At 46.6% G+C, this 19,703-nt stretch overlaps 1 protein-coding gene across 2 annotated transcripts in view; it reads left to right on the top strand.

Annotated features, from left to right (window-relative positions):
- TBC1D4 (TBC1 domain family member 4) overlaps positions 1-19,703 on the top strand; it is a 307,474-nt gene that overhangs the window by 158,381 nt on the left and 129,390 nt on the right. For both annotated transcript variants that reach the window (XM_082244970.1, XM_082244971.1), the window contains exon 3: positions 11,052-11,141. In XM_082244970.1, the coding sequence (XP_082101096.1) occupies positions 11,052-11,141 (90 nt within the window). The remainder of the gene's footprint in view (positions 1-11,051; positions 11,142-19,703) is intronic.

The following is a 19,703-nucleotide window of genomic DNA, read 5'->3' on the forward strand; positions in this document are numbered from 1 at the left end:
AAGCCCCCTTTAAGAAGGGGGCCCCCCAGATCCCAGACCCCCTCCCTATGTGAATGGGTAGGGGTACAATGTACCCCTACCCATTCACCCCATAAAAGCCAGTGTATGTAAATAACGACAGGAGACGTTTTGAAAAGTTTATTAAAAATCTTCATCTGTCTTCTCCGCTGTGGTCTTCTCCCTCTCCGCTCTTCTGCCCTCCGCTCTTCTGCTCTTTTGGTCTTCTGCTCTTTTGCCTCCTCTGGTCTTCTTCTTCCTCCGGTCCTCCTCTGACGCTGTCACCGGTGATAATGCCGGTCTCTCTCTGCAGCTTTTTATATAGCCATTTGGGGCGTGGCCTCTCGACGAGGCCCCGCCCCCTTATGGCACCGACGAAGTCGGTGACATAAGGGGGCGGGGCCTCTCTGTGACGTCACCGGGAGGCCCCGTCCCTAATGACTATATAATAAGCTGCAGAGACCGGAGACCGGCATAATCACCGGTGACAGCGTTGAAGGAGGACCGGAGAAAGAAGAATACCAGAGGAGGCAAAAGAGCAGAAGAGCGGAGGGCAGAAGAGCGGATAGGAGAAGAGCGGAGAGGAGAAGACCGGAGCGGAGAAGACCGGATGAAGATTTTTAATAAACTTTTCAAAACGTCTCCTGTCGTTATTTACACACACTGCCTTTTATGGGGTGAATGGGTAGGGGTACAGTGTACCCCATACCCATTCACATAGGGAGGGGGTCCGGGATCTTGGGGGCCCCCTTGTTAAAGGGGGCTTCCAGATTCCGATGAGCCCGCAGACCCTCACAACCCCCGGCCAGGGTTGTGGGGATGAGGCCCTTGTCCTCATCAACATGGGGGCAAGGTGCATTGAGGTGGGGGGGGGGTGCAGAGCCCCCCCTGCCCCAAAGCACCCACACCCCTCCATGTTGAGGGCCTGTGGCCTGGTATGGTCCAGGGGGGGTGGGGCCGCTCACTCGTCCCCTCCCCTTTCCTGGCCTGCCGGGCTGCATGCTCGGATAAGGGTCTGGTATGGATTTTGGGGGGGACGCCGTTCTTTTTCCCATTTTGGCGTTGAGTTCCCCCTCAACATTTTTACAGCGCAAGTCGCGCCGCAAGTCGGATCATCCTGATCCGACTTGCGGTGCGACTTCCATTCAAATCAATAGGCTCCCATAGGGAACCATTCATTTTGAATGGAAGAAAAAAAACGTATAATGTGGCTTAACGCACGTTAAGCAACGCTATTCAGCCTTTAGCAGCGTCAGATGTTTTACTGCTTGACGCTGCAGCTCCAGAACGCACAGTTCCTGGGTTTTTTTTGGAGCTGTAAAACGCCTAGGCCACTTGGAGCTCCTAAAAGCTCTATGTGTGCATGAGGCCATAGAATAACATGGATGGGCGTTCTGTAGCTGCAAAAAAAAAACGTCTGACGCTGCTAACAGCAGCTCCAAAAACGTCCAGTGTGCATGAGGCCTTAGTGTGGTCAGTTTTTAATAGGAAGGCAGAGGGACTGGCAAGAATGCCAGGTATTATACAAAAAGTAAGCGTACTCAGAGAACAGGATACTTTCTCATATAAATACATGGTACAGCAGCCACATATCAGGAATATAAAGTGTTGGGGTAACAAATGCTTTACCTGCTGTTAAAGATAACCTATATTCTTCTTTGATGAATTTAAAGCTGAACTGCACGTATGATGTTAATTACATAGTTACGATAGTCCAGCTTGATTGTGGTCAGTGTGCAGTGGGGCAGCTGCTTGGCACAGGGCCTAGAAGATCACAGATCATGATGATTGCTGTAGTATACACTACACCATTGTTTCTCAACCTTTTTTTTTTTTTTAAGTCGAAGCACCTTTTAAAATTTATGGACAGTCTCGAGGCACCCCATTTTAAAATGTAAAAACTATTCTAATAGCGCAGCAACATTTAGAAGTGCAAGTAGGACACTTACCATTAGAGGTGAAGTAAATACACTTTTGCAAACTGGTACTGACTAGTAATCCAATGTTGCTCTTCTCCCTCGGTTTTTCTCCATCACTCAGCTAATGTGACCCCAGTGCTGATGGAGAGGGGCAGGGGAGGGTCAAACAAGGGTGCTGTGCAGGCGATTGACATCCTCCTCTCAACTGATGATGCCACTGATCGTTAGGACACCGGCAGCTAGAAGGTTGTAATGGTGAACAATGAAAAGGCAGCTTTCATCCACACACTGGCTTGTAAACCATTTTTGGGCAATTTGTAGGCCTTTTGCTAGGGCACCCTCGAAGAAACCTCAAGGCACCCTGGTTAAAAAAGGCTGCACTACACTACTTCAGATTCCACAGTTGGCCCTTCAGTATGAGCTATGGACCAGTGTTACTATGCACTAAGATCATACCTAGAATTCAGCTTTAATAAAGTGGGTGTAAACACTTACATACCCAGTGAAGTGACTGGCCTCCAGTGATACCCAGAGATGAAACAAATCCTCCTACATAAGTTGTACCTGTTTATCTGGCGTTTTTTTTCTCTACATCCTTTCAAATTCCATAATTTATCAATCTTTGAGTTGTCAGAAAAAAGGGGACGGCAAGCTGAAATTATATACTCCAGAGTAGGGCTGCACGATATTGGGAAAAAAAGTACATTGCGATATTTGTTTTTCAATGATATATATTGCGATATTGAACTGGGTGGAATGCAGAAGACACTGACAGTGTGGATTAGGCAGAGTCGGGACTCACAGTGGTGGTAGGAGGTAGAAGAACACAGCCCGACATGACATCTGTCCCACACGTTCAGTCTGCCGCCCTGGAGCTAGTTCTCTTGACCGAGCGGTGAGCGCGGCACAGCGAACCATTCACATGAGTAGCGGCACAGTGAACCAATCAGGTGTGCAGGCACGCCTGATTGGTTAGCTGTGCAGCTGCTCACAGCGCGCTGCTCACCACTGAACGTGTGGGATGGATGTTTCGGCTGCAATCACTGTGAGTCCTCCTCCTCCCCCCGAGTCCCGACTTCTCCCTGCATAATGCTAAATATTGTGTCTTCGGCGATATGAATATCGCCCACGCCCGCAGAACGATAGTCGATATCACATTGACTATCGTTCAGCCCTACTCCAGAGCTTAGTGAGGAGATTTCTGAAAGCTGATTGGGAGGGAAGAGGCACACCCCACTTCACACAGCACACAGGAACATTGGCTGTCAATCAGCGGGAGATCCCTCCCCGTCACCTTTTTTCTCTTGGTGTCCGGTAAACCTGTCAGAAGTGATTCATGCTGATAGCAGAAGAATGAAGCAGCAGACAGAAATGACACATAGTGCACAGGGTTGAGACAAGTACACACTATAGAGGGATATGATTTGTTCATATTTTATGTCCGAGGTTTACAACCACTTAGAGTAAACCTGCCTCTACGCCTCGTGTGTGCAGTGATTGCTTGGATGACCAAAGACGTCATGATCTGTCATCCGCTTTCGCCATCTGCTGGTTGTTACTCAGCACTGCAGCTGAAAGCCTTTGCTGCGCACACCCAGTACTCACATGGAAAGTGGTTAGACTGAACGCTGGGGATTCAGCCTTTGCCCAATCAACAGATTTGACTGTTTGCTCATGTTCTGAATAGAGGACTTCTCTCTGATTGTACATGCCTTGTGTTTCCTATGAACTGTTTGAACTGTATTTGTACCCAGCTTGCCTGCGCTTATCTTGATCCTCTGCCTATTACCTGTGTTATTGCTAGTCTGTGCATTTTTTTAACTTAACTTGAACCTGGACTCTGTCTGTCTGCCTGACCTGACCATTAGCCTGCTCACTCTGCTACTATTTGTTTTTTGCTTCAGATATCTTATACTGCTCTAACGTTTGTTATGTCTGTCCGAGTAATGCCTCGTATACACGATCAGATAATCGTACGAAAAAAATCACTTTCGAATTTATCACACGATAACCTGATTGTTCGTACACAGCTTTTGACAGCCAATCATGACATTTCATAAAATATGCTAGACCGCATAAGCAAAACTAAAATAACTAAAAATATGCTAGACCGCATAAGCAAAACCCAGCATTATCAGCGCTATAAAATAAACAATATATAGTATATTGTCAATCCAACAATAATAATGATCAATATATTAAAGTCCGTGACACCATGTGATCCATAAACGGTGGTTAGATGATATGGGAGGCTGAATATGGTGGGAACAGGGACTTGAAGACCATCATCACACCTCATGGAATACCACTCTCTATGGTAGAGATTCTAGAGAACTCACCGGACAAAAATAAAGTAAGGGAAATATGATCAAACGTCACCAATCACTGGCATGGACCTCCTATCATGTTGATCATATCCACATCCCCGCTTCAGATGATTTAACCACTTACCGACCAGCCACGTAGACCTACGTCGGCTGACTTTAAGTGGTTGTACCGGGGTGATGCCTCGAGCTAGAGGCATCACCCCAGTATAGTTTTTTAAAGCAGTCGGCTTTCCTGCGGTAATGACCGATGCGGCTCGGTAGCCGCTCGAGCGGGAGGGGACGCCCCCCCTCCTGCCGCCTTCCACGGCTCTGCTCGGGTCTCCCATCCCACCGGGAGACCCGAACAACCAGCCGGTGCATCCGCCGGCTGGTTGGAGTCCCGATCAAAGCCAGATGCGGCTTCGATCGGGTCTCCGATGACGTAACCTGGAGGCGGCGTCCATGACGTCACATATGGGTTACTCGGCTTGCCGGATTTCAAAAGTGAATGTATTCAAAAATGCAATTTTTAGCATTTTGAATACATGGAAGTGGAGTGGTCTAAGGTCTTTTAGACCCCGATCCTTCCATAAAGAGTACCTGTCACTGCATATTGCTGTCACAAGGGATGTTTACATTGCTTGTGACAGCAATAAAGGTGATCAGATTTTTTTTTAAAAAAACCTGTACTAAAATTAAAAAAAAAATAAATAGGAAAAAAAAAAACAAAACAATTTTTAGCCGCCCCCGTCGCTGTGAGCTCGCACACGAAAGAAAACGTATACAAGAAGTTGAGCCGCAAATGAAATCTCTGTTCAAACCACACATGTGAGGTATTGTCGCGATCGCCAGAGCAAGAGCAATAATTTAAAAAAAAAGAGATACACTCTAACCCTAAACTGGTAACCGTTAAAATTTTTTAAAGCGACGCCTATGGAGATTTTTATTGACCGTTGTTTGTCGCCATTCCGCGGGTGTGTGCAATTTTAAACCCTAACATGTTGGGTATCTATTTACTCGGCATTACCTAATCTTTCACAATGTTTTAAAAAATGGGCTAACTTTACTGTTTAGTTTTTTTAAATGCAGTGAAATTTAATTTTCCGTAATTTAAAAAAAAAAAAATGGTGTTTGAAAGACCACTGCGCAAATACCGCGTGACAAAAAATATTGCAATGACCACCATTTTATTCTCCAGAGTCTTTGCTAAAAAAACATATATAATGTTTTGGGGTTCTAAGTAGTTTTGTAGCAAAAAATACTGATTTTAACTTGTGAACAAAATGTGTCAAAAATGGGCACGGTCCTTAACCACTTGCCGACCACCGCAAGTAGATATACTGCGGCGGTCAGCCCCTCACAGGCAAAGTGACGTATATATACGTCACTAGCCTGTGAGGCTCTGGGGAGCGAGCCCCCCCGCGCGTGTGACCGGCGGACCCGATGTCCACCGGTCACTCGGCGATCGTCGGGGGAGAGGGAGAAAGGCAGCTTGTGTAAATGTAAATTTAGATTTTTACATTTTTTTGGGGGGAATTTCATATAAAAAAATGTGAAAAATATTGTTATTTTTGCAAAATTGACGCTCTTTTTTTGTTTATAGCGCATGATCAAAAAATCGCACAGGTAATCATATACGACCAAAAGAAAGCTCTGTTTGTGGGAAAAAAAGGATGTCAAATTTTTTTAGGTACAGCTTCGCACGACCGTGCAATTGTCCGTTAAAGTCACGCAGTGCCGAATCGCAAAATACCCCCTGGTCAGAAGGGGTAAAATCTTCCGGGGCTTAAGTGGTTAAAGTAGCAAAGGAAGAGAGGACAACTCATAGCGTAATATTACAAAACACGTTATTTCAAATAACCCCCCCCCTTCCAATATGCGCTTACACAATTGCAAAAAATTTCCAAACATATAGAATAATCAAACTGTCTGCATCTCTCACCGTGCACTGTCCCGCGGTCACCGCTATCAGAGAGACTGTAAGATGCTTGGTGTAACGTATCTGCGTGGTCATGCGCTATCATGACGTTTCTTCCAACAAAATCCGAAGGGACAAACATGAAAACTTTTGTTGTATGATAGCCTAGCGAAGGACAATCGTTTAATCAGTGTCCGCTAAAAATCAATAGACAAAGACCTTGCATTATTAGAAACAATAATAACCCGGAAAAAGCCTGGCTGCCATTGTTTTTGTTTTGCACTATCCGATACGTAGCTACGCAACCAGTAAGCTTTCCCAGAATCGTACGAAAATTTGATACTCGTATCATGCAACAAAATGCGAACGATAAGTTGTCCGATTATCTGATCGTGTGTACAAGGCATTAGCTGTTGCCCTTGGCAACCCAAAAGCTTTACAAAATGCTGTAAAAAATAATTTTAATGGAACACTTTTTTTTTTTTTTTTTTTTTTAAGGTTTTATCTGATTTAATATAAAATAAGTCTATGGGCTCTTTCACACGGAGCGGACCGCATTGCGATCCGCTCCGGCACTTTTTTTTTTTTTTAACGGAGCGGAGGACACTTGTGTCATCCGCTCCATATGTCCGCATATCATCCCATCCGTTTGTGGATGATATGCGGACATAATGTAAGTCTATGGGCATTGCGGATGTCAGCGGATGACACCGCTGACATCCGATTTTCCTTCCTTTCCGTTTTTTTAACGGAGGAAAAATAGGGCTCTGTTCCGTTCCAAAAAACGGAACAGAACTGAAAGGAGGAAAATCGGATGTCAGTGGATGGTCATCCGCTGACATCCGCAATGCCATTGACTTACATTATGTCTGTATATCATCCGCAAAAAAATAGGATGATTTGCGGACATACGGAGCGCCCGTGTGAAAGGACCCTAAAGCTGTGACAATAGATCTGCAGCATTGTCCACATCTGCAGGGGCTTCTGGTGTTGGCTTGGAAATCTGGCTTGCCTTTGCTTTTGATGCAGGGACCCTTTCTAATGCCTCATACACACGATCAGATAATCGGACGACTTACCGTTTGCGTTTGTTGCATGATACTAATATTGAATTCAACAATGCATGCTAAACAATTTTTTTTTTTTTTTTCGTACAATTCTGGAAAAGCTTTTAGGTTGCCTAGCTACGTATCAGATGGTGCAAAACAAAAACAATGGCAGCCAGGCTTTTACCGGGTTATTTTTGTGTTTATGATCATGCGTGGTCTTTTTTTGTCTATCGATTTTTAGCGGACACATACTGTACTGATTAAACGATTGTCCTTCGCTAGGCTATCGTATGACAAAAGTTTTCGGGATTGTCCCTTCAGATTTTGTTGGAAAAAATGTCATGATCGGTTGTCGAAAGCTGTGTACTAACGATCAGATTATTGTGCGATCGTCTCAAAAGCGATTTTTTTTCATAAGATTATCTGATCGTGTGTACGAGGCATGAAGGAGGACAGGAGCCGAGTTCCTTTCTTCATTCATCTATGTGTATATATATAGCCTGAGATCTTGCTATTCCGTTAAATTTTAATTACACATGTAAACCAGCAATTAGTAACCTTGATGCATTGCTTGATCAAGAAAGGGTAATTATGTAGCAATTATTTGTAATATTTTATATGTACCTGTCTGAAAGATATGAAATGTTTATATTGATTTACAGTTTTCTCATGAACACCTCATATCAATAAATAAATAAGATGAAAAAAAAAATTTTTTTTTTCTTTAACTGCACTTTAGTATTTTACAAAGCTCACTTTCAAATAATCTGAATTGCCCATAGAATCTTTACTAAAATTATATATTTACTGTAAAACTGAGCATATATGCGCACATCACTTGAATATATTTGGCCATCTGATCGAAAAAGTAAGAGAGTGCCCACATTCCTAAATTATTTACAACAAAAAACAAGGAAGTTCCCTCTAAGGCTACATTCACACCTGAGCGTAGCGTTTTCGCACGTTTTTTTCCACGATTTTACCGCGATTTTACCGCGATTTTTACAGCGATTTACAGGCGTTTTTTGTGCAGGCGTTTTTTGATTGAATAGATACCAATGGAAAACGCCTGTAATCTGCCCAAAAAGAAGCTCATGTACTTTTTGAGCGTTGGGCGTTTTGCTTACAGAGTCAAAACGCTCAGATGTGAACAGGGGCCATTGAAATGAATAGGATTTGTCTTGTTGGGCGTTTTGAGAGCTGATCAGTGAGCAGAAAAACTCCCCAAAAACGCCCCAAAACGCCTAGATGTGAACGGAGCCTAAATAGGATTTTAAGGGGTAAAAGTATAGAACACAGAACTATAAAGGGAGATTTAAAAAAAAAAAAGGTGTATAGTTTATTATGAGATACAAAAATCGAAGTGAACAAGAAAATAATAAAATACAAATAGATTAAAAATCCAGGCGGTTCAAATGCAGAAGTGACCAACATTCATGTCCACTATCCACAGATGGGGACGGCTAAAGACCCCATCACAGCACATCAGTGAGGAAGAAAAATTACTTATTTGCAAAATATTTTAACTCGAAACTAAGAAAATGTATTTATTTTTTTCCAAATTGTCTTTTTTTGTTTGCTAGAAAATAAAAACACATAATTACCACAAAAAGAAAGCTCTATCTGTCTCAAAAAAAGTTACAAATTTAATTTGAGTACAGTGTTGCATGATGCACAATTCTCATTCAAAGTGCGATAGCACTGACATCATCATGTGAAAATTTGGCCTGGGCAGGAAGGAGGTGAAAGTGCCTGGTATTGAAGGGGTTAAATTTATTTCAAATCTAAGAAGGGGAATAGAAATAATAATGTTTGTTAGCAGAATACAGATAATATTACTAGCAGAAAGGTAGTTTGGAGGAAAACTGATGTATCATAGAAGTATTAGAGAATTCCCTAAACACATTGGACTTTTCATATGGGCTTGATCTTGCATAAGAGCAGTAGGCTTTTATGAAACTGTCAGCAAGCTTAAAGCGGAGTTCCACCCTGGGAAAGTTTTTTTTAATAAAAATACCCCCGGGACAGTCAGGGCTAGTAAATTCCACAATGGCTAGCCTCTGATCTGTCCCGGTTCGCACTTACCTTTCAGAAGAAATACTTACCTTGAAAATGTTTTGTCCAGCGCTGCCATCTCAGGTGTGGGCAGCTTGAAGCCAGCGCGATCCTTTTCTGTGTCCTCTTCCGTCTTCTTCGGTCCCACGATGCACTGCACCGGCCCCGCCGTCACTTCCGGTGCCGCATCGTCATCCCTACACAGCTTCTGGGCATGCCCAGAAGCTGTTTAGCAAGGTATGACGGCGCCTGCACCGGAACTGACGTCGGGGCCAGTGCAGGCGCATTGATTCCTGGGAGCGAGGACGTTCAGCTTCCAGGAATCATTGCAAGCCAGGAAGTGACGAATCGCCGTGGCCGCCGAGGGGAGAAAGAGCAAGTAAGGTAAGTATATTTTCTTCTAAACCAGGTAAGTTAAAAAAAAAAAATGCGATTATCCATTTGTTTTTCAGGTGACCCGGAGCAAGAAGATGGAAGTAAGTATAATTTTAGGGTGGAACTCCGCTTTAAAGTAGCTTTCTCTAAGCCTATAAAGTCATCTTTGGAAACAGTATACACAGATTCTAATGGGAGTGCTGATTGCCACTTTAAACAAGATGCTAACAGGCTTTAGCGGGCTTCCAACAAGCTTCAAATGGTGCTTAAAGCGGAGTTCCACCCAAAAGTGGAACTTCCGCTTTAAATACTCCTGACCCCCTGACATGCCATATTTGGCATGTCATTTTTTTTTTTTTGAAGGGGAGTGGGTGCCTCGATTTGACAGGTACCCGCTCCCATTCCGGCAACCCAAGTGGAAGTTCTCCTCTCCCCCTCCCTCCCTGAAATCTTCTGGCACACGTCACAAATCCCAGAAGATTGCCCGGCCATTCACAACGCGCAGCGTGACTCGTGCATGCACAGTGCGCACCCGGCTGTGAAGCCGCAAGCGGTCACAGCCGGGTGCCTACATTAGAGATGCCAGCGCCGCAGGAGAGGGAAAGGATCGAGGCTTCGGGCAGCAGCATCGCTGGATCCTAGGACAGGTGAGTGTGTGTTTATTAAAAGTCAGCAGATACACTTTTTATAGCAGCTGACTTTTAATAAACACAAAAATAAGTGGACCCCCGCTTTACGCCTGCTAGCAGCTTGTTTAAAGTGGCAATTAGCACCCCCATTAGGATCTATGCTTATCATTACAAATTGCAGCTGAATGGTACTAAATGCTTCGAGAAAGCTTGCTGAAAACTCTGCAAATGCTTTGTAAAAACGTTCCCACAGCTCTTATACAAGCTGAAGCCTATGTGAAACAGGCCATATTCGCAACTGCATGTGAATTGCACAGGATCACTCTGCGTGTTTACATGCCGTTCTGCCCAGTGTGACTTCAGCCTATTCATTTTGAATGGCCTGAAATTGCACCGCACCAAAAGTAGTGCAATACTTTTGGAAGCGTACTGCAACCAAATCGCATGGAACTTTTGTACTGCATTTATGACCTGCCTTGTGGGTGTTGTTAATTTTGCAGTGACAGCTGCTGCAAATCGCAAGGGCAGTGTGAATTGAATGTGGTAAAGGAAACCAATGTTCTGCTGTGAAAAGGCTCTTAATGCATTGACCCATAATTTACACACAAACGTGGTATATTTATAATTGGTTAGCCACATTTTAAAAATTCATCTGAAGCAAAAAAAAAAGGTGATGTTAAAATCTGCATATTTTACCAGTGTATTCAGAAAGACAATCATGGACTTCATATTTGCTATAAAAGAACCTTTTAACTTACTTACTGTTATTCTAGTTTCATTGATATGATCCATTTATTTTTAAGGTTGGAAGGTTTGAAATCAATCTCATAAGTCCTGATTCCAAAACGGCGGTGCTGGAAAAGAACTTTAAAGATATCTCGTCATGTTCTCAGGTATACGTTTGTTTCTAGCATTTGTATATTTAGTGTCTGATACGTTTTTTCTACAAACTGAATGCTTTATAATGGTAAGAAATTTGTTCTAAACATGCCAGCCAATGCATGCATCTCTCTTGGCTTTCAGATGTACAGTATTAGAAGGCAAAACTTAACTAGCTGTATGTATGAGATTTTCTTAAAGCGGTTATAAACCGCTGCACCTGCAAAGAAAACGCATAATGTGCTAGTATGCACCGCATACTAGCACATTATGTTAAACTTACCTGAAAAGAAGCGTTCCAGCGATCGGATGCCATAGCTAGAGGCAGCATCCATCTCTACCCGATCTTCCTTCCGGGTTTGCGGCTCCAGCTCTGTGAATGGTTGGAGCCACAATGACGTCACTCTCGTGAATGTGTGCGGGAGCTGCCAGTCACGGCACACTGCTCTGAAGAGACGGCACGGGTGGCCATCCCTTTAGAGCGAACGGCACGGGTGGTCATTTCTTCAGAGTGCATGCACCAATGACGTATCTGGCTGCTAGTTCAGCAAATATCTCCTAAAGGTGCATGTTTAGGAGATATTTACACTACCTATAGGTAAGCCTTAATATAGGCTTCCCTATAGGTAAAACGTAAAGATTGAAGTTTTTAAAGGAAGGTTATAAAAAGAAAACTCAGTAATAGCCAATATAACAAACCAATATGCAGTTTTATATAGTTAGTAATGGGGCTTTTTTTTTCTCAGGGGATAGGTGTGGGAACTCCTCCCTTCTGAGTCACCCCTTGTCTCTCCCTACCCCCCCCCCCCACCCACCTCTGAGCACCCTCCCTTGTTTTCACCCCTTACCCACCTCCCAGTACCTGCTCTTTTATAGAATACAGAAGTATCATTTTGTGGTGCTAAATAATTTGTATGGAATGTATTAATGATATCAAGAAAAGCAGTAAAATAGATCCCCTTCAGCCAGCAACAATAGACCCCACCAACAATGGACCACCCACAACAAAATATCACACCCAACAACAAAAGATTACCCCAGCAACATTAGACCCCCAGCAGCAACAACAGATTTCCCAGCAGCCAGCATCAATAGACCCTTCAGTAGCTAGCAACAATAGACCTCTCCATCAACAGTAGATCCCTATCATCAACAATAGTTCAGCCCACCAGCTGTCACGGAACCATGAACCAGACGTACAACAACAGATAAGTGAAAATAAGAAGGCTTTATTGAAAATCAAGCTGTAAAGCAAAAGTCCAAATGGATGGCGAAACCTAGGCAGAGTCCTTGCGAAGCCAGAGGTCAGGAACCAGGAGGGTAGTCAGACGAAGCCAGGATCAGGAACCAGCAGGGTAGTCAGACGAAGCCAGGATCAGGAACCAGCAGGGTAGTCAGACGAAGCCAGGATCAGGAACCAGCAGGGTAGTCAGACGAAGCCAGGATCAGGGACCAGAAGCAGCAGCAGTCTTAGAAGCATGTGAACACAGGAGGACCAAGCAAGGAACTGAAGCCACAGACCTCCTATATATATGAGCTAGGCATCCAGCTCCTCCCAGTGGGAAGGAGGAGCCGCAGGGTGGGAGGCTACAAGAAACTCAGAAACCAAGATGGCCGCCAGCACATGTCAAACAAAGGAGAACAGCAAGAAGGTAAGACCATGACAGTACCTCCCCCTCAAGGGCCCCTCCTCCGCGGAGTAAAGAACGGTTTCTGAGGGAAGCGTGCGTGGAAAGCTCGGAGCATGGCAGGAGCATGGACATCTGCGGAGGGAACCCAGGAACGCTCCTCTGGACCATAACCACGCCAATGAACCAAAAACTGCAACCGACCGCGGACCAGGCGTGAGTCCAGGATATTGCTCACCTCATACTCCTCACGATTGCCCACTTGGACCGGACGAGGCCGAGGAACCGAGGAAGTGAAACGATTACACACCAGTGGCTTCAACAGGGAAACATGAAACACGTTGGAGATCCACATGCCAGGAGGAAGCGCAAGGGCATAGGCTACCGGGTTTACCCTGCGAAGCACTCGGAAGGGACCAACAAAGCGAGGCGCCAGCTTGGGAGTGGGCACTCGAAGGTTGAGGTTGCGGGTGGACAACCATACACGGTCTCCGGCCTGGTAGGAAGGAGCAGGCGCTCGTCTGCGATCAGCCTGGAGTCTCTGGCGCTGCGCAGAGACCTCAAGGGACTTCTGGATCTGTACCCAAGAAGCACGTAGGACGGAAAGGTGATCCTCCACAGCCGGAATATCCTGGGAAGAGAATACCTCCGGTAACACGGCAGGTTGGAACCCATAATTGGCCATGAAGGGAGACGTCCCAGAGGAAGAGTTCACTGCCGTGTTCCTGGCAAACTCAGCCCAAGGCAGGAGGTCAACCCAATTGTCTTGGTGATCGGAGACATAGCAACGAAGGAATTGCTCCAAGGCCTGATTGGATCGTTCTGCGGCCCCATTGGACTGAGGGTGGTAGGCCGAGGAGAAGGAGAGATGAATCCCCAACTGGGAGCAAAAGGCGCGCCAGAACCTGGACACAAACTGACTCCCCCGATCCGACACAATCTCCTTGGGCAAACCGTGCAACCGGAAGACCTCCCTGGCAAAAATCGTGGCCAACTCCTGTGCAGAGGGTAACTTCTTGAGAGGAACACAGTGGCACATTTTGGAAAATCGATCCACAATCATGAGAATGACCGTATGGCCTCGGGATGCAGGGAGGTCCACAATGAAATCCATCCCCAGGTGTGACCATGGGCGCTCCCCGGTGGCTATGGGTTGCAGAAGGCCCAACGGAAGGTGCCGAGGGGACTTACTCTGGGCACAAACGGAGCATGCCGCTACATATGCGGCGATGTCGGAACGTAGGGAAGGCCACCAGAACAGACGTGAAACAGCCCAGGACAGCTGATTCTTTCCAGGATGCCCCGCGGTCTTGGAGTTATGGTAGGTTCGCAACAACCGAGTGCGCAACTCCTCAGGCACAAAACATCTGCCGTTGGGTCTCCCAGAGGGAGCACCAGATTGAGCCGCCAAAATCTGCTCACCCAGGGGAGAGGTCAGGCTGGTGCGAATGGCGGCCAGGATCTGATTCGGAGGTATGACCGAAATCGGAATCGACTCCTCCCTGGACAGGTCGGAGTACTGCCGTGATAAGGCATCCGCCCTGATGTTCTTGGAACCGGGTAGGTAGGAGACCACGTAATTAAAACGTGACAAGAACAGAGCCCATCTGGCCTGACGTGGTGTCAATCTCTTGGCCTCAGAAAGGTAGATCAGATTCTTGTGGTCCGTCAGGATGAGGACCGGAACCACCGAACCCTCGAGCAAGTGCCTCCATTCTTTAAGGGCCTGCACGATGGCCAATAACTCCCTGTCACCAATCTGATAGTTGCACTCCGCGGAAGACAGTTTCCGGGAGTAAAACCCACAAGGAAGCAGAGGACCCTCTGGTGTTCTACGCTGAGACAGAAGGGCGCCTACTCCCGTCTCAGACGCGTCCACCTCGAGGACAAAGGGCAACCCAGGGTTGGGATGCGACAGAATCGGAGCCGACACAAAGGCGGACTTTAGAGCCTCAAAAGCTCGGATGGCCTCGAGCGGCCAGACCTGGGAATTACTGCCCTTCCTGGTCAGATCCGTGAGAGGCTTGGCTAGCATGGAATAGTCCCTGATGAACTTCCGATAATAATTGGCGAAGCCCAAAAAGCGCTGCAGGGAGCGAAGACCACTGGGCTGGGGCCACTGTAAGACAGCCGAAACCTTCTCAGGATCCATGGAGAACCCCTCAGCGGAAATGATGTAACCTAAGAAGGTTACCTGGGATCGGTGAAATTCGCATTTCTCAAGCTTACCGAACAGCTTGTTCTCTCGTAACCGTTGCAACACTCGTCTGACATCCAGAATGTGGGTCTCCATGGATTCAGAATATACCAAGATGTCATCCAAATAGACCACCACACACTGCTGCAACAGGTCACGGAAAAACATCGTTAATGAATTCCTGAAAGACTGCGGGCGCATTGCACAACCCAAAGGGCATAACCAAGGATTCATAATGACCGGTCCTGGTGTTAAACGCGGTCTTCCACTCATCGCCCGCCTTGATCCTTACAAGGTTATATGCCGCCCTCAGGTCGAGTTTGGTAAAGACCGTGGCCCCTTTAAGGCGATCGAACAGCTCGGAAATCAAGGGTATCGGGTAAGCGTTCTTGATCGTGATGCGATTGAGACCCCTGTAATCGATGCAAGGCCTCAACTCACCGCCCCTCTTTTTCACAAAGAAAAATCCAGCCCCTGCCGGGGATGAGGATTTGCGAATGTGTCCGCGTGAAAGCGCCTCCTTCACGTACTCCTCCATGGCCTCATTCTCCGCTACCGACAGTGGATAGACCTTGCCACGAGGAGGAACGGCACCAGGTTGTAACTCGATGGCACAATCGTATGGGCGGTGCGGAGGTAGGGCAACCGCGCGCACCTTATCAAATACATCCCGGTACTCCTCGTATTCAGGAGGCAACAGAGAGTCCGAGGAAGTACACAGCAACTTGACAGGCCCATGGATGCAACTAGCCCCACACTGCGGTGACCACGAGAGGATCTCGGCCGATCTCCAATCGAAAGTCGGATTATGCTTCTGGAGCCAGGGGTACCCCAAGACCACCGAGTAGTGTGGAGACTAAATAACCTGGAAGCAGACCGACTCTCTGTGAACGACACCAATGGCTATCCCCACTGGAAGGGTCTCATGAGTCACGTGTGGCGGCAGAAGGGGTTTGCCGTCTATCGCCTCAAGAGCCAGTGGAGAACCTCGGGCCTGCAGAGGAATGGAATTGGTGGCAGCGAACACACTATCAATGAACAAACCACCAGCACCAGAGTCCACCAACGCCTGGGTCGTCACAGAGCCCCCGACCCAGGAGAGGACAACAGTGATCAGTGGTTTGTCAACACGGGAAACCGGGGATGAGGAGACTCCACCCAAGATCTGCCCCCGACAGGATCTCAGGTGCGAGCGTTTCCCGGACGGTTCGGACATGCCAACCGAAAATGCCCACCGAGACCACAGTACATGCATCGACCCTCGCGTCTTCGGAGTACCCTCTCCCCCTCGGACAGGCGAGCAAAGCCCAGCTGCATGGGTTCACCCCCAGCCAAGTCATCCCCAGGAGGCGTGGGAGGAGAGGGAGGCACGGGTGGGACAGCAAAGGTAGGCGCCAATCTGTTAGGAGGCCTCCGCAGACTCTCCTTAAAGGAAGGTCTCTCCCTGAGTCTGGTGTCAATCAAAATCAAGAAAGAAATAAGAGACTCGAGCTCCACTGGTAGGTCCTTAGCTGCAACCTCATCCTTCAAGGCATCCGAGAGACCATGAGAGAAAGCAGCGACCAGAGCCTCATTATTCCAGCCCACCTCTGCTGCCAGGGTACGAAACTCAATGGCGTATTCAGCTACGGATCGTGAACCCTGTCTGATGGACATAAGGAGCTTCGCAGCAGAGGCAGCACGAGCCGTCACATCGAATACCCTCCGAAGAGAAGCAACAAAACCGGAAAACTCGGCAACCACCGGATTGTTGTTCTCCCATAAAGGGCTGGCCCAGGCCAAGGCCTTGTCCGAGAGCAGCGAAATTAAGAAGCCCACCTTTGATCTCTCAGTAGGAAAGGCATGTGGCAGCAACTCGAAATAAATGCCCACCTGGTTAAGGAAACCTCGGCACTGAGTTGGCTCTCCCCCAAAGCGCTGTGGAAGGGGGGCAGAACCGGTCATACCCCGAAACACCGCAGGCGCAACAACAGGTGTCGGGGTAGACTCTGGCGCAACAACCGGAGCGGCAGTAGGAGCGGGCCCAGGAGCGACAACCGACCCATCGGCAACGGGAGCGAAATGAGCCGTGCGTTCAAGCAGGGTTTGCAACGCCACGGCGAACCGACCCAACAGGTGATCCTGCTGATCAAGTCTGGCAACCAGCGTGGGTAGCGAGGATGGCCCTGTACCGTCAGAATTCATGGCTTGGTCCTAATGTCACGGAACCATGAACCAGACGTACAACAACAGATAAGTGAAAATAAGAAGGCTTTATTGAAAATCAAGCTGTAAAGCAAAAGTCCAAACGGATGGCGAAACCGAGGCAGAGTCCTTGCGAAGCCAGAGGTCAGGAACCAGGAGGGTAGTCAGACGAAGCCAGGATCAGGAACCAGCAGGGTAGTCAGACGAAGCCAGGATCAGGAACCAGCAGGGTAGTCAGACGAAGCCAGGATCAGGAACCAGCAGGGTAGTCAGACGAAGCCAGGATCAGGGACCAGAAGCAGCAGCAGTCTTAGAAGCATGTGAACACAGGAGGACCAAGCAAGGAACTGAAGCCACAGACCTCCTATATATATGAGCTAGGCATCCAGCTCCTCCCAGTGGGAAGGAGGAGCCGCAGGGTGGGAAGCTACAAGAAACTCAGAAACCAAGATGGCCGCCAGCACATGTCAAACAAAGGAGAACAGCAAGAAGGTAAGACCATGACACCAGCAACATGAGACCCTCACACAAAAACAGATCCCCCAGCAGCCAGCATCATTAGAACCTTCAGCCCACCCCTAAAGGCCTGTACACACTTGACGAAAATCGGACAAAATATCCTCCCATTTTTCTCTCATGCTCAGTGGTTTTTAGTTGACAGTGCATAATGTTCACGAAATTTCTCGTCCGATTTTTTTATTTTTTTGGGAGGTTTGTACCTAGACTTCCGGGTCATTAGCAACTTCAGATCATGCGCGGTCTTTCATATCCGATTTTTTGCAGACGTACTGCATACGCATTGAACGAAAATTGGTCGTCTGGGGACGGATGATAAAAATTTTGGTGTTTGTCCCTCCGTTTTTTTTCGTTGAAAATGTTGGCATCGGCTGCTGAAAGTTGTGTACACACTAGCCGAAAATCGTACGATTTTACCTCGGACGGGAATTTTCAGCGGATTTTCTACTAGTGTGTACCCCACCTAACCCCTTGCTATTACATACATTCAGTGCCGGAGGTGCCAGTACTGCGTTCTCCCTGCATTCCCGCTGAAAAAAAGCCATGGTTAGAGATTACATTGCTGCAGATTAAACCAGAAATGTTCTCTTCTAAATCTACCAAAGGACTCAAATGTTCCTTGCTTTCTTTGTCTCACTCTATGTTGGACAGCATACTGGGTAAGCAGTTAGCACCTTTTGCCTTGCAGTACTGTGGGTCTGAACTCCCACCATGGATGCCAAAGAGATTGTACTATATGTTCTCTTTTACATAGGATTCCTCTGAGTGGTCTGGCTTCCTCCATGAATCTAAAAGGATACTGTCTGGTTATTTATATAGGACTCTGTACTGTCCTTTCAGGCCCACATCCAATCCCTGTCCAAATCATGCTGCCTTAACCTCTGCAACATCTCTATAATATGCCCTTTTTTTAACCAACGACACCACCAAGCATCTAATTCACTCCCTGGTTATCTCTCGCCTCGACTACTGCAACTACCTCCTCATTATATGATCTTTACATAGACTATCCCCCCTTCAGTCCATAATGAATGCTGCTGTAAGACCCGTTCACCTTACCAACCAACCGTTCAGTGTCTTCCACCCCTCTCTGCCAATCCCTCCGCTGGCTTCCACTCACCCAACGAATAAAATACTAACAAAAGTACTAACAATAGTTTACAATGCCAGCCACAACTCTGCCCCCAGCTACATCACTAACCTGATCTCAAAATATCAACCAAGCTGCTCTCTTCGATCCTCCCAAGACCTCCTGCTCTCTAGCTCCCTTGTCACCTCCTCCCATACTCGCCTCCAGGATTTCTCCAGAGCTTCTCCCATCCTTTGGAATTCCCTACCCCAATCTGTCTGACTGTCCCCTAATCTATCCATCTTTAGATGATCCCTGAAAATCCTTCTCTTTAAAAAAGCCTATCCAGCTACTTACTAATACACTGTTTCACTCACTCCATCAGCTCATCCAACACAGCTTTTTACATTTTGTATCAATTGACCCCTCTTAGATTGTAGGCTCTAACGAGCAGGGCCCTCTGATTCCTTTTGTACCAAATTGTATTGTAACTGTAATGTCTGCCTTCATTTTATTAAGCGCTGCACAAACTGTTGGCGCTATATAAATCCTGTATAATAATAATAATTTAAATGTGATCCTCGTTTCTGACATAAAAGATCCTTAAAGTAGGCCATGCAGCGATAACACCTAACCTCTTTTTATTCCCTACCCATGTAAAATGGCCAGGTAAAATTAAATAGCAACAAAACGTAAATCAATTACCTCTAATAGGTCTCAAACTATTTCTAGAGGGTCTGGAGTCCTACGTTTGCAAATCTAAAGAACAGTGGCAAAGGTGTCCTGCCGGCTTAGGAATGTTACACTTAACACTTACGCTGTGATGTGATCATTCTTCAATAAAAAAACGTTTGGCAGGTATCTGAAGATCCGTGGGCGTGCTGGATAATATGTAAACTGCTCTGTGATGTTTCCAGCTGGTTGTTGCTGCAGCTTTCATTCTCAAGCTTTTTCAAGATAAGTGTGCGATGGGAATATTTAC

This window comes from Pelophylax lessonae, assembly GCF_965119305.1.
Source record: "Pelophylax lessonae genome assembly, chromosome: 2".
NCBI classification, from domain to species: Eukaryota; Metazoa; Chordata; class Amphibia; order Anura; family Ranidae; genus Pelophylax; species Pelophylax lessonae.